The 13,090-nt window shown below is 40.7% G+C and overlaps 1 protein-coding gene across 2 annotated transcripts in view; it reads right to left on the bottom strand.

Moving 5' to 3' along the window:
• Positions 1-13,090, bottom strand: part of MELK (maternal embryonic leucine zipper kinase) — an 88,710-nt gene that overhangs the window by 58,467 nt on the left and 17,153 nt on the right. For both annotated transcript variants that reach the window (XM_070597014.1, XM_070597015.1), the window contains exons 7-8: positions 11,295-11,387; positions 6,692-6,790 (exon numbers count right to left, since the gene is read on the bottom strand). In XM_070597014.1, the coding sequence (XP_070453115.1) occupies positions 6,692-6,790; positions 11,295-11,387 (192 nt within the window). The remainder of the gene's footprint in view (positions 1-6,691; positions 6,791-11,294; positions 11,388-13,090) is intronic.

Below are 13,090 nucleotides of genomic sequence, written 5' to 3'. Positions count from 1 at the left end.
ACCACCTTCCCCTTCTGTTCAACTTGCCCCTAATGCCTAGATATTATTTGGAAGAGCTGAATGCCTGCCCTCCGGCCAAGTATTCCTCTTACAGGTGGATTACATCATTTTAACATTGCAAATCAAAGAGTACAGCCCTGTATAATCATCACTATAAAGAAGAGATATAATTATTCTAAAATCAAAGTTTACAGTTAGTAAATCCATACGGTACCTCATTTTGTCTTACTAGGTGTATCTCCAATGGCTATATGGAAGTTAGACTGCTCAAAGTCGGACACGTTTACTGAGACTGTCATATGGACGAGGTGAATGTTCAAACCTTTTCCTGGATAAAGTTATTATAGTCATCCTTCATGGCATAATGTCTTACTGCAATTGCTAAATACTCATCAAGAAGAAGTCAGGTATCCTTAGAAGGCTCAGTGTTCACAGAAGGATGTCAATCCCAGCCCCAGTTAAACTGACAGTCGCTTTTGTCCTTAGTCAGCATAGCCACAACTTCAGGATATTTCCAGAGACGACAATCCCTAATTCACTGACACTTGATAACTTGGCTGAGAGGGATGACATTAACTGAGGGACTATCTAAAGAATATGTAGAGTCTACCACTCATTCTTCTTGATGGGTGGTCTTCAGTGGTGGGACACGTGCATCCCAGCGGGTATGTAAGAAGATACGCTAGGGTGTGGGAAGCATACGCTAGGACTTCTATTTATATTCATTTTCTATCTAAAAAACAGGACAGAAATTAAGCTTTATTAATATTTAGTATATGGCTTGGCACTGGGACCCTCACTAGTCCCTAAATAACCTACAGTAGGAGGTAATTTTTCCTTGACTGTGACAGTGACACATGATAGATGACAGTGGCTCCATCTTGCCCCACTCTCTGTATATTGTGAAGTGTTGTGCTTTACCTAAGCCCAGTTCAATGGATTTACAGGCTATAGCATCTGGCTTAACTAAACTAAATCCTCACAAAATAGCCAAGTGGCTTAAGAAGATTCTTGCAAAGAAACCACAAATTAAAGATAAGACTACAAATACAAGCACAAGCAAATAACAATAACAGAGTTAACACCACTACTCTTAGCATGAGCCCATCAGCCAAAAGATAAGGTTAGAAAAAGACCTAATCAGATCCAACAAATTGTCTCGAAACTTGAAATTATCAAGACTATTTGAAATACAGATTTACGTGTATTGTTAATGACCCTCAAATATAAGTATATATGCGGGGCTGGCCTGGCTGCATAGTGATTAATTTTACATGCTCTGCTTCGGCAGCCCAGGGTTTGCAGGTTCGGATCCTGGGCGCAGACCTAGCACTTCTCGTCAAGCCCCACTGTGGTGGCATCCCACATAAAATACAAGAGAAGGATTAGCAACAGATGTTAGCTTAGGGCCAATCTTCCCCCACTCCTCCTCTCTCTCACACACACACACACACACACAAAATAAATAAATAAATATATATATATAAGTATATAGGGCTATGTTGCCACTATAATTACAAGATTTTTGAAAACCAGAATCTAGACTATGAAAACAAATCTCTACAATTTCTTTATTAATGTTTAAAGTCAAGAAACCATACTAAAGCAAATTCCAGGGGACTCGAATATTTAAACATAAAAAAATGAAACTGTAAAACTACTAGAAGGAAAGATAAGAATTTTAAAAAATGAGTAGGAAAACCTTTCCAAATACAACAATGAAAGATGAATAAATTTGACTAAATAAAAATTAAAAATTCCTCCATAGCAAAACAAAATCTTAAACATTAAGATCAAAAAAAGAGATACACTATATTGATGGGGATATGGAGAAATAGGCATTTTCACGCTCTTGCAGGTTTGTTGTATAAACAGATAGAACTTCGCTGGGAAGCAATTTGGCAATATCTATCAAAATTACTACTTCACATACCATTTGACCAGTAACTCTTCTTCTAGGAATTTTCATACAGATATATTTATAATGTACAAATGACCACTTGGAAATTACTTAAATGTCCAATAACCTAGGACTGGTTCAATAAATTAAGGTACATGTATACACTGCAATTTCATGCAGTCATTAAAAAAAGTGAAAAGGTTCTGAACTGGGTATGAGGTGGTATGATTTCCAAGACATACTGTTAAGTGAAGAAAACAAGAAGCAGAACAGCGTTTGTGGTATGCTACCATCTGTGTGAAAAAACTCAGAAGCAAGTAGCAAAAAGAGATAAAATACCTGATTCCTTCCATATATATAGACTAATCTGAAAAAAATACATAAAATCTGATATACACTTTGTCGCTGGGTCAACAACCTTATGCCAATAAATTTGAAAAATTAGACAAAATGGACACATTCTTTATGTTCCAAGCTGAACTCCTCATCCTCCCACTCTACCAGGAGTTTTCTCCATCCCAGCTGGGGGCAGCTCCAGCTGTGGAGTCGCTCAGGTTACTCTCCTTATCCCGTCCTTCAGCAAATCATGTCAGCTATACCTTCAAAAGACTACAGATTAGTCTAAACATATATCCTGACTATGGTAGCGGATACATGAATCTATATATGTGTTAAAATTTGTAGACCCCTACACACACACAAAAGCACATTTTATGCCGTTAATTTAAAAATAATTATAAAAAAAAAAACAGAATCCAACCACTTCTCACCACCTCGATGGCCACCATCTCTTATCTGAAAATTCTACAATATCCTCCTAACCAGTCTCCCTGGTTCTTTGCTCCCTACATTCTATCTCCACCCAGCAGCCAGTGTGATCCCGTTAAAACCTAAATCAGACCATGTCACTCTTCTGCTCAAAACTCTCCAAGGGCTCCCCATTTCACTTAGACAAAAAGCCGAAGTCCTTACGAGAGTCTACGAAGCCCGTCAGTCAGATCTCCTGTTCCCCAAGACTTCACCTCCTACGGCTCTCCGCATTTTCTCCACTCCAGTCGCACTAGCCCTCTTGCCCTCCCTCGACTATACCAGGTATGCTTCTGCCTATCGGCCTTTGCTGTTTCCTCTGCCTGAAACATTCCCCTCCTTGATAGCCACCTGACTAACACCCTCACCTCCTTCAAGTCTTGCTCAGATCTGACCTCTGTGAAGTTCACTCTGACCACCTTATTTATTTATTAATGCAACCTACCCTCCACTTCCTCCATACCCCAATCTGTTCTCCCAATTCCTCTTTACCCTGCTCAATTTTTTCTTTTCTCTAAAGCAAGTAGCATCTTTTAATATAATTCACTTATTTATCATGCTAGTTGTCTTTTTCTATATCCTTATCACTAGAACATAAACCCCACGAGGGCAGAGACCCTCCATCTGTTTTACTCACTGATACAGCCCAAGCAACTAAAAAAGCACATGGCACAGATTTGGTGTTCAATAAATATTGAACTGCTTCCTAAGGTGAAAGAACATTGAATGAATGGATAAATGAACAAATGATCAAACAAACTAACAAAAGAACAACAAACGAACAGCTGCCTTTCTAATTAGAGACCGTGTGAACAGAGACCTGAGGAGAGGAGGGAACAAAGTGTCTATCCAGGAGAAAACCCTTTCAGGCGAAAGAAAGAGCAAGAACAAATGCCCTGAGGCAGATGCATGCTTGGCATGTTCAAGCAACCAGGGGACAGAAAGAAACAACAAGGAGTACAAGTGAATGGAGCAAGCGAGGAGGGAGGAGCGGTAGGTGACGGGGGCATCGAGGTAATGGGAGGCCAGTACACATGGGATAAAGCCTGCAGCCCACAGGGCCAAGTCTGGTTTGACTTGATTGAGATGGGAAAGAAGACACTGGAGAGTTCTAATAAAGTGATGTGATCTGACTTACGCACTATTTAAAAATCTTCCCATAAAGAAGACACTGATGGAGATGGACTTACAAACACATTCCATAAAACACCCAAGGAACCAATAAAATAGTTCAAGAAAGGAAAATTTGCAAACAAATTTTAAGTCCTGGACAAAATATTGGCAAACTAAATTTAGAAATGTATGTTAATAATAATAGCTGACATTTATTGAGCACTACTCAAAATGCTTTCCATGGATTAACTCATTTAATCCTAACAACCCTATGCTAAAAATACTATCGTTCCATCCATTCTACAGATGAAGAAAGTGGGGCACAGAGAGGCTAATTTCCCAAAGTCCAGTGACAGAAAGGAGAGATCCTGGATTTTAAAAATACCAGTGTGATTCAGATTTAATTATTCTAGGAGTTGGACTCAGTATTTTTTAAAGTGCCCCAAGAGATGCGAACGTTCAGCCAGGATTGCGAACCCCTGCTCCAAGTCCATTAGCTAAGGCTTCCCTGCCCCGAGAGAGATTACCCGGACACAGCCAAGGCAGGAGACGTTTTAGTGAGGATTTAAATATGAAACAAGCAGCAGAGTGACAAACTTGATTTGTGAGATTTTTTCCAACAGGGAAATTCTATGATTATGTGTCCCCACACTGTCTTTCTGGAATTCTAAAAGTTATAAGCCTGGGGCTACATCACCTAGCAGATCCAAATCTAGCTCATCTTTGGAGAAATCTGTCTTGTCAGTTTATTTCTTTGGCATGGAGTTCCCCAAAAAGGAGTAGGGTAAAATACACTAGTAGCTTATAATACTGAAATTACTTTCAGAACAAGAAACACAGCTCTACTTCAGAGAAAAGAGTAGCGAAAAGAGGAAATAATTCAAGAGGCCAACCCAATGTTCTTTAAAAGCATAAATGGAAAATTGTTGCTGAGCCACCCAAAGACCAAGCCTCCTCCCGGCTCCACTTCTGTTAACTGATGCTGAAGCTACAAAGCGATCCTAATGCTGCTCTCCCCTGCTCCTGCTGTTGACACGGCGGGGTGTAGCTCTGTGTAGTCAGGAACTGCGGCCACAGTCAGCAGACAGAGCCAAAGCAATGACTGCTACCCCGCAAAGCGTAGAGGAGGCTTCTTGAGAAGGGATGGGAGGAAATGCAGGCTGTCTTGGCTTCCCCAGGAAGCCGGCCTCCAGCCCACTGCCACGTCCACCTCCCCTTCCCAAGGAGAAACCCACAAACACAGTTCCCCCAGCAGCGGTTAACAGCTACTGCTAACACTGCTTCTCTTCGACCCTGCAGAACTGGAGCGCCTCAGCCTTCAGAGAGTTGCGACTACTACCATTCCATCTCTTCCCAAAACTACTCTTTGTAGTTTTGGCATTTATTTTAAAGGCTTTTCCAGGGTGAGATATAGGAAAAACTATTAAGTCAAATAAACTAAAAAATAAAGACTGAACTCAGAGCTCTGAGACTTTGTGTTCTACAGGGTAAGCAATGAGCGAAATGGGATGACCACTCACCTCTGAGCGCTACTTCACAGAAATGAGAGTTGACTGAGGTAGTCTCCCTCCCTAAAGGCCGTTAGAGACCCAATGGTCCAGCCACATAAAACTTCCAACCACTTCTCCCATGCTTCTCCCACCTTATGCCTTGGCTCACACCGTCTGCTCTACCAGGCATGCTGTCTCCCACATCCCTTTCTGAACCACACTACCCTTCTTTGAAAGCCCTGCTCAAACCCCACTTCCTCTAAGACGTTCTCCCAAATCCCTCACCCGGTCCTTCATGTATACCTGTGTTACAATATGGCATCCCTGACCCTTTGCCCTTTTTAGATAGCCTTGCACCTGTCTCCAACAAGAAATCAGGCCCTGGTGGACAATGATCAAGTTCACAGATCCTTGTCCATGCCTTGCAGTATCCCATACAAACAACACCTTCAGGAAATGTCTGTTAAACAGAACTAAATTCAAGCTGAATTCAGAGAAGGTGCTCTGCTGGTGTGACCCTGGTTTGTAATGGACACAATATGGTGCTCTTTCTTCCCCTTTACATATCTTCTTTTGAATAGTAACTCTTTAAAAAGAATTTTACTATTTTCCTTGCCAGATATGATTTTTGGAGGTTTTCTGATTGAATATAATTCACGTAACGTAAAGTTCACCCTTTTAAAGCGTACAGTTCAGTAGTTTTCAGTATATTCACAAAGTTGCACAATCATCACCACTATCTAATTCCAGAACATTTTCATCACCCCAAAAAGAAACCCCGTACCCATTGGCAGTCACTCCCCAGTGCTATTCCACCACCCTCCCAGCCCCCCAACCGCAAATCTACTTTCTGTCTCTGATACATATGAGTTTAACAAAGCTTACAGTACTCTTATCCGTGGTTTTATTATATCCTAAAGCCAAACTCTACCTTCAAAAAGAAACAGTTTCTCTTATTTTATCACAACTCAATAGGAAAATATGATTTAACACAGCAACTTACTAAGGTATCATTTCAGGATACAAAACAAAAACTCTCACCAGGAAAATCAGCTCACGTCTTTACTTTCTCATTTGTTTTTGTTTTGTTAAGCTTTTTATTGAAGAAGTATAGTATACATATAGAAAAGTACACACATCATAGGGGTACACCTTGACAAGTTTTCAAAAACTGAATACACAAGTACAACTAGCACCCAGATCAAGAAACAGAAGCACCTCATGCCCCTCTTCTAGTCACTACCCACTTCTAAAGAGTAACCTATCTATCTTCACTTCTAACACGTTACTTTTGCCTGTTTTTGTACTTTTATAAATAGAAGTATATAGTATGCAGTATAGAAAACCTTTACATTGAAACTCTATGCCTTGTAATACTCACCATAATCTTCTTGTACAAGGCCATGACATTATCGTCATCAAATGGTAGAAAGCCACACATAAGTACATATAAGAGTATGCCCATGCTCCAAACATCTGCCTGAAAGGGAGAAAAAAATAGTTCAAAAAAATTTAGAACATATTTCAGAATGGCAGTACATGTAATAGAATCACAGATTCTTCACAGAGCTGGAAAAGAGCTCACAGATCATCCAATTCAACCTGCTCATTCTACACACAGGGAACCTAAAGCCCACAAAGGAAGGTGGCCCAAAGTCACCCAGTCAATGGCAGGCCACCCAGGTAGACCTCCCAACTTCTAGTTCAGTGCACTCTCCTCTACTGCTGGACTCTAAGGCTTAATGAACAGTAATTTCCAGTGGCCTGGCTGGATTGGGCATGGTAAGGAAGGAGATGAGGCCGCATCTCTGATTCTGAGAGACAACTGTACGGTGCTCCTAAGGGTTTACTACATACGAGAATTATGTAAACATGCATGAGGACAGTAAAACAAGTCCTAAAATTTACATTAATAATCTGCAAATGTGACTAAGCTCAACTGTAAAGTCCCCTCCATGTAGAGAAACCTTAACAAAGTTCAACAACTGACTTTTCAAATATAGAGGCTAGAAATTAGCCTGCCAGCACAAATAGCCCTACAAATCTCAAAATCCCAGGAGGTGCTTAACCTTTATATAAGCTACCCATGTGTCCCATGAGTCCTAAGCACTAACTACTTATTCAAGCAACATTTGGCCTTAGCCAATAATGATGCCACCATTGGTTGAGAAGTCACAGCTCCCACCATTTGAGCCACAGGAAAATTTTCAGAGGTAAGAAGGGCAGTATCTGTTTCCTAATTAAGTTGGATATTTCTCATAGAACTTCTTCATTTCTTTTTAGTCTTAGTTCTCTCTCCTCTTCCATCTACAGCATTTCTATATTTCCGTCCTCTAAATTACTGATTCTGTCCTCCATAATATCAGCTGTTTTTTAAGGACTCCAGATTTTTCTTTATCTCATTCACTGTTTTTCATCTTCAACATTTCTGATTGTTGTTTTTTTTAAAGTTTTAATCTCTTTTGTGAAGAATTCCCTCTGTTCATTCATTTTATTCCTGAGATGATTAAACTGTTTTCTGTTTTCTTGTAAGTCATTAAGTTTCTTTATGATAACTATTTTGAATTCTCTGTCATTTGGATCATAAATTTCTGTGAGTTCAGGATTGATTACTGGGTACTTGTCATTTTCCTTCTGGTCTCAAGTGTTAATATACTTCTTTATGCTATCTGATGGGGTGGACTTTTGCCATTGCATAGTGGTAGTATCTAGTCACAGATTCCACACCTGCCACTACTGGAGGGCGGGGGGAAGGCATAGAAGCTGTGTTTTCTGAGCCCTCTGTGATCCCTGGCAGATGTGCCTGTCCGTTGGAAGCTCTGCCAACAGGACCCATCTGCATTTGTCCACTCGCCATTGCTGCCTTACACACGTACATATGCACAGGCATTCTGGCTGGGATCCCCTGCTCTGGCCAATTGGCTGACCTGGTGTGCCAGGCAGGGGGAGAAGCGCTCTTTCTTTCACATGCATAATCCCATGCACCCCAACTCTGCACTCACTGTTTGCCTGCCTGGGCTACTCAGCTTGGTGTGGATGCCCCCACGATTTCTCAGCTACTTCAGTGTGGAGCATTCCCACAGGCTGGGAGACAACTCCAAGAGTACAAGCATTCCCATACAGGGATGCATTTTCCCCCTTCTCTTCTTAGGGTTGCATGGCAGCTGACACACAAGGTCCTACGCCCTAGATTGCTGCCGCTTGGGAGAGAGAGGAGATCCCCTTACCTCCTTCCACTCCCTCCTGGGGGCATCCAGCACCCCCAAGCTTGAGACATACGGCTGTGTGGATCTCTCAGATGTCTACTGTGTTGTGTGAATGTTCTCTGTTGATTTATGAATGTCCTTTTGGTTGTATCTTAGAGGAGAGAAACTAAGAGAAGAGATCACTCCACCATGATGCTGACATCACTCTGTGCTTTGTGTCTTTTAACAAGTGCCCTGACATTTCCCTGGTAAACTGTCCTTAAGACACTGTCCTACAAGGATGGGAAGTTGTACTAAAAGGGAAAAGAAAACTACTTAAGATCCCATAGGAAAATCTCAGATGCATTCGAATCACCAGGGCCTCATCATCAGCCCTCTAGGAATCTTGTGAGCATTGGGCATATGATTATCCCTCCTTCTGGGAGACTTGATAGAATAGTGGAAAGAGCACAGGCATGTAGTAAAGCCTTACTCAGTTCAAATCTTGACCTCTAGTTATCAGCTGTGTGACCCTGTAAAGGCACTTAATTTTTGAGCCTCAATTTCTTCATCTTCCTTATCTTATAAAATGGAATAATAGCATTCACTCCAAAGGATTTTTGTGGCCTAAATGCATGTGGAACCCTTGTGCATTGTTGTGGAGCGTAAAATGTTGCTGCCACTATGGAAAACAGTATGGCAGTTCCTCAAAAAATTAAAAACAGAATTACCATACAATCCAGCAATTCCACTTTGGGGTATACATCAAAAAAAAGTGAAAGCAAGATCTCAAAGAGATATTTGTTCCCATCAGCATTATTCACAATAACCAAAAGGTAGAAGCAATCCCACTGTCCATCCATGGATAAATGGATAAACAAAATGTGGTATATGCAAACAAAAGAATAATATATTATTCAGCCTTAAGAAGGAAGGAAATCCTGACACATGCTACAACACGCATGAACCTTGAGGACACTATATGAAGTGAAATAAGCCAGACACAAAAAGACAAATGTTGTATGACTCCACCATATAAGGCACCTAGTGTAGTCAAATTCAGAGAGACAGAAAGAAGGATGGTTGCCCGGGGTGGGGAAAAACAAATAGAGAGTAATTGTTTAATGAGTAGAGTTTCAGTTTTGCAAAATGAAAAGAGTCCTGGAGATTGGTTGCACAACAAGGTGAATGTACCTAACATTACTGAATTGCACATTTAAAATGGTTAAGATAGTAACTATACACTTAAAAATAGTTAAGACACTCAAAAAAATTGGTTAAGATGGTAAATTTTATGTTGTGTATTTTACCACAAATGAAAAAAAAAGGATCTAGTATGATTCCAGAACAATGATGAATGCTCAGTGAAAGTTTATTCCCTTTCCTATGATGCACCAAGAAGGCCACAACATCACTTTGGTGGTATTTGTGCCAAAAATGCACGACCTGAATTTCATCATAAGGAAGCATCACACAAACTCAAACTGAGAGACATTCTACAAAATAATTTTTGGCTTCCTCAAAAATGTCAAAGCCAAGGAAAATAAAGAAAGCCCAAGGGACTCTTCCAAATTAAAGATCAAAGAAACACAACAACTAAATGCAATGTATGATCCTGAACTGAATCCTGGACTGGAGGGAAAACATAGCTCTAACGGACATTATTGGTACAATTAGCACTTTTTGAACATGAATTCTGGGTTAGATAAATAGTATCAATGTTAAATTCCCTGATTTTGACAAGTAAAGTGCAGTTATAAGAGAGAAGATCCTTGCTTTTAGGAAATATATACTTAGCATTTAATGATAAACAACTATGATGTCTCCAACTTACTCTCAATTGGTTCAAAAAGATAATATACATATATATACATAAACATAGAGAGTGATAACGCAAATAGGGAAAAATGTAAATAACTGTGAATTTGATGAAATATATACAGCAGTTCCTCACTCCATATTTGCAACTCTTCTGTAAGTTTGAGATTATATCCAAATAAAAACTCACCAAAAATAAGTTAGTTACTGTCTTCTCACATTACAAATTAAATAAACTAGCATATCCCCAAATTTCTCTCACATAACACTAGTTCCAAAAGATGCTCCACATAAAAAGTAGTTTCTGTAGGCAAGTAAAATCGAGATCAGCTGCTATCTGTGGCACTCCCATACCCAAAGGATCATACCGTATAAGAACATATTAAAGGTTCAGAGATATCCTGAACTAAAGGAAACTCTTCAACCCAGCATTTCCTGAGCTTTTAACGACTAAACCTTTTTTATCTTATGATGCTAATATCAGCTCAACTAGCACTCCAGAGAATGGAAGGGGCTGAGTGGCTTGTGGTAGCTGGCGGTAAAGCAGGCAATGCCCAGGCCTTCTGAGCCTGGGCCTCCTCCACAGGACTGCTGGCCTCGGAGAGTTGGTTATGGACAAAACACAGGTTTTCTTTGTGCTAAGCAGCATTTCTGAAAACTGAGCCTGCAACCCTGGCCTTGTGCCCTACTGGGCTGGACTAACCAGTCTAAACTACAGCACTGTTTAACACCAAAGAAACCAAAACAAGGACACCAGAAATATACCCTTGCTTCATGAGTATGCTATGTATTATATTTCTTACAGGTTATTGATTTCCTGTATTACTTTACATATCTCACTCTCTGAACAGACTGAACTCTCTGATTAACAAGATTATTTCTTACCACATCATTATATCCCCAATGCACAATGCCTGACTCACTACAGGTCACCAATATGTGCATATTGGTTACATACTGAATTAATCAATGAATAATTACCTCTGAGCCCAGATATGATTTGCCTTGTATTAATTCAGGTGCTGCATAAGCAAGACTCCCACAGCATGTCTGTAGGTGGTAATCCTTGTTATCCTGCCAATAAGGTAGAAATGAAACACTTCGTAATTACAGCACTTAAGAGAATTAAAACCTTGATAAACATTCTTTCAGCACAGCAAAGAGAAGCTAGATGAAGAATTACCCAAATAAGAGACTTCTGCAGCCAACCCAATGCTCTCTGCCTACATGCATGTGTGGTTCACTCTTCTCTGGACTTCCAGTACTGCTACAACCTGGTATGAGCAACATCCTTTCCCCCGTACCCCAGTCGAGTGAGGTTCATATTTCCCTAGATATCCACTCGCATGATAATCAGCTTAGCATACACGGAAGCACACACGTCTTCTCACCTCCAAGCACTTGAGGAAAAAGGACTATTTCTTTACTGGACTTTACCTCCAATATCAAATCTTTACCAATACAGAAGAGCAGCTTCTTCCTTACAGGGAAGAGAGCAATATGCTACCTAGAACAGTGCCTTGGGAGTCTGTTTTCAGACTCAGTTATAACACAAATCACAACATGAGCTTCCAGATCTGTTAAAATGAGGAATCTGCTTAACCTCCTCTGCTCTCCCACAGAAATATTGAGACATAATGAAATTGCTACTACTGCCCAACACTTGTATAGAGTTCTACAAGTGGCGAATGACTTGTGAAACTGTGAGATTCATTGACAACTGCAACAACATGCCCAGAAGTGAGCTCCTCAGCAGAAAGCTAAGGCAATCCACTCCTAGCCAACTCCTGCTTCCTTAGATGGTGTCTGTGTGGGTCGAATCTGCGGCAGCCATAAAGAAAGGCTAAAGGACTCTGTCAAATATTCTCCACTGCCTCCTGTGGAGAATGTGACTTAAAACCACTTTATCTGCTCAAAGTATGTTTTATCTTTATACGCGTGAGGATCAAAAAGATGCCTTCTAGCATTTAGTTCCCAGACACAAGGCTCCACTGAGGATCTCTGAAGGGCCAAGGGAAGGAGAGGAAAATCAGAAAGAATAAGACATTCAGCCAAAGGGGCAAAATCTGCTTCCCTTTGCACCTAGCTAATTCTCACTGGGGCAGGAAATAAGCGTGGGACTACACAGGACTGAGACAGGTCTGCAATTTCAACATTCTGAATGAGTACAGACAGCTCATTTTAGAGACTGTGAGAACCATCATTAGAGAACTCAGGAGGAAGCCTCCAACAGGCAGCCACACGGAGCCCTGCTGCAGACAGCTGAGCCGGAGAGTTCAACGTCACCTCAAAGAGAAGGTGTGCTGGAGAACACCAGTGCCTAACTGCGGGGTGCAAACTAAGGAAACACGTAACAGTATAAATTTAAAAATGCATGTGAACTTTTTCCTTCTTCTTTTATAAGGAAAGGGGACTATCTCTCAAAATGTAACTAATGGTTGGTTATATAACCATTTGGATAACAAAGATTAGATTTGCACTAAATTCCCAAAACTCATATCTAAAAGAACAAAGGCATCATCTAGTGGCAACATACTCAAACTGCAAACACATGGTCAATGCGGCATTCATGCTGCGGTGGCCCCTTGTCACCTCAGCAGTGCAAATTCTCTCACAGCACACCCATGGGGTCTTCAGCAGGACAAATCCTGGACCTAGAGCAGTTGTGCTCAATCTTGGCTACATAGTAGAATCATCTAGAGAACTTATAGAAGGGATGAAATTTAACATTCTTCTCAATGGATGAGACCAGGCTCAATAAAGACTAAGTGGAAGTC

This window comes from Equus przewalskii, chromosome 26 (assembly GCF_037783145.1).
Source record: "Equus przewalskii isolate Varuska chromosome 26, EquPr2, whole genome shotgun sequence".
Classification (NCBI taxonomy): Eukaryota; Metazoa; Chordata; class Mammalia; order Perissodactyla; family Equidae; genus Equus; species Equus przewalskii.
Note: the sequence above shows the minus strand (reverse complement) of the source record. Positions and strands in the feature narration are given on the sequence as shown.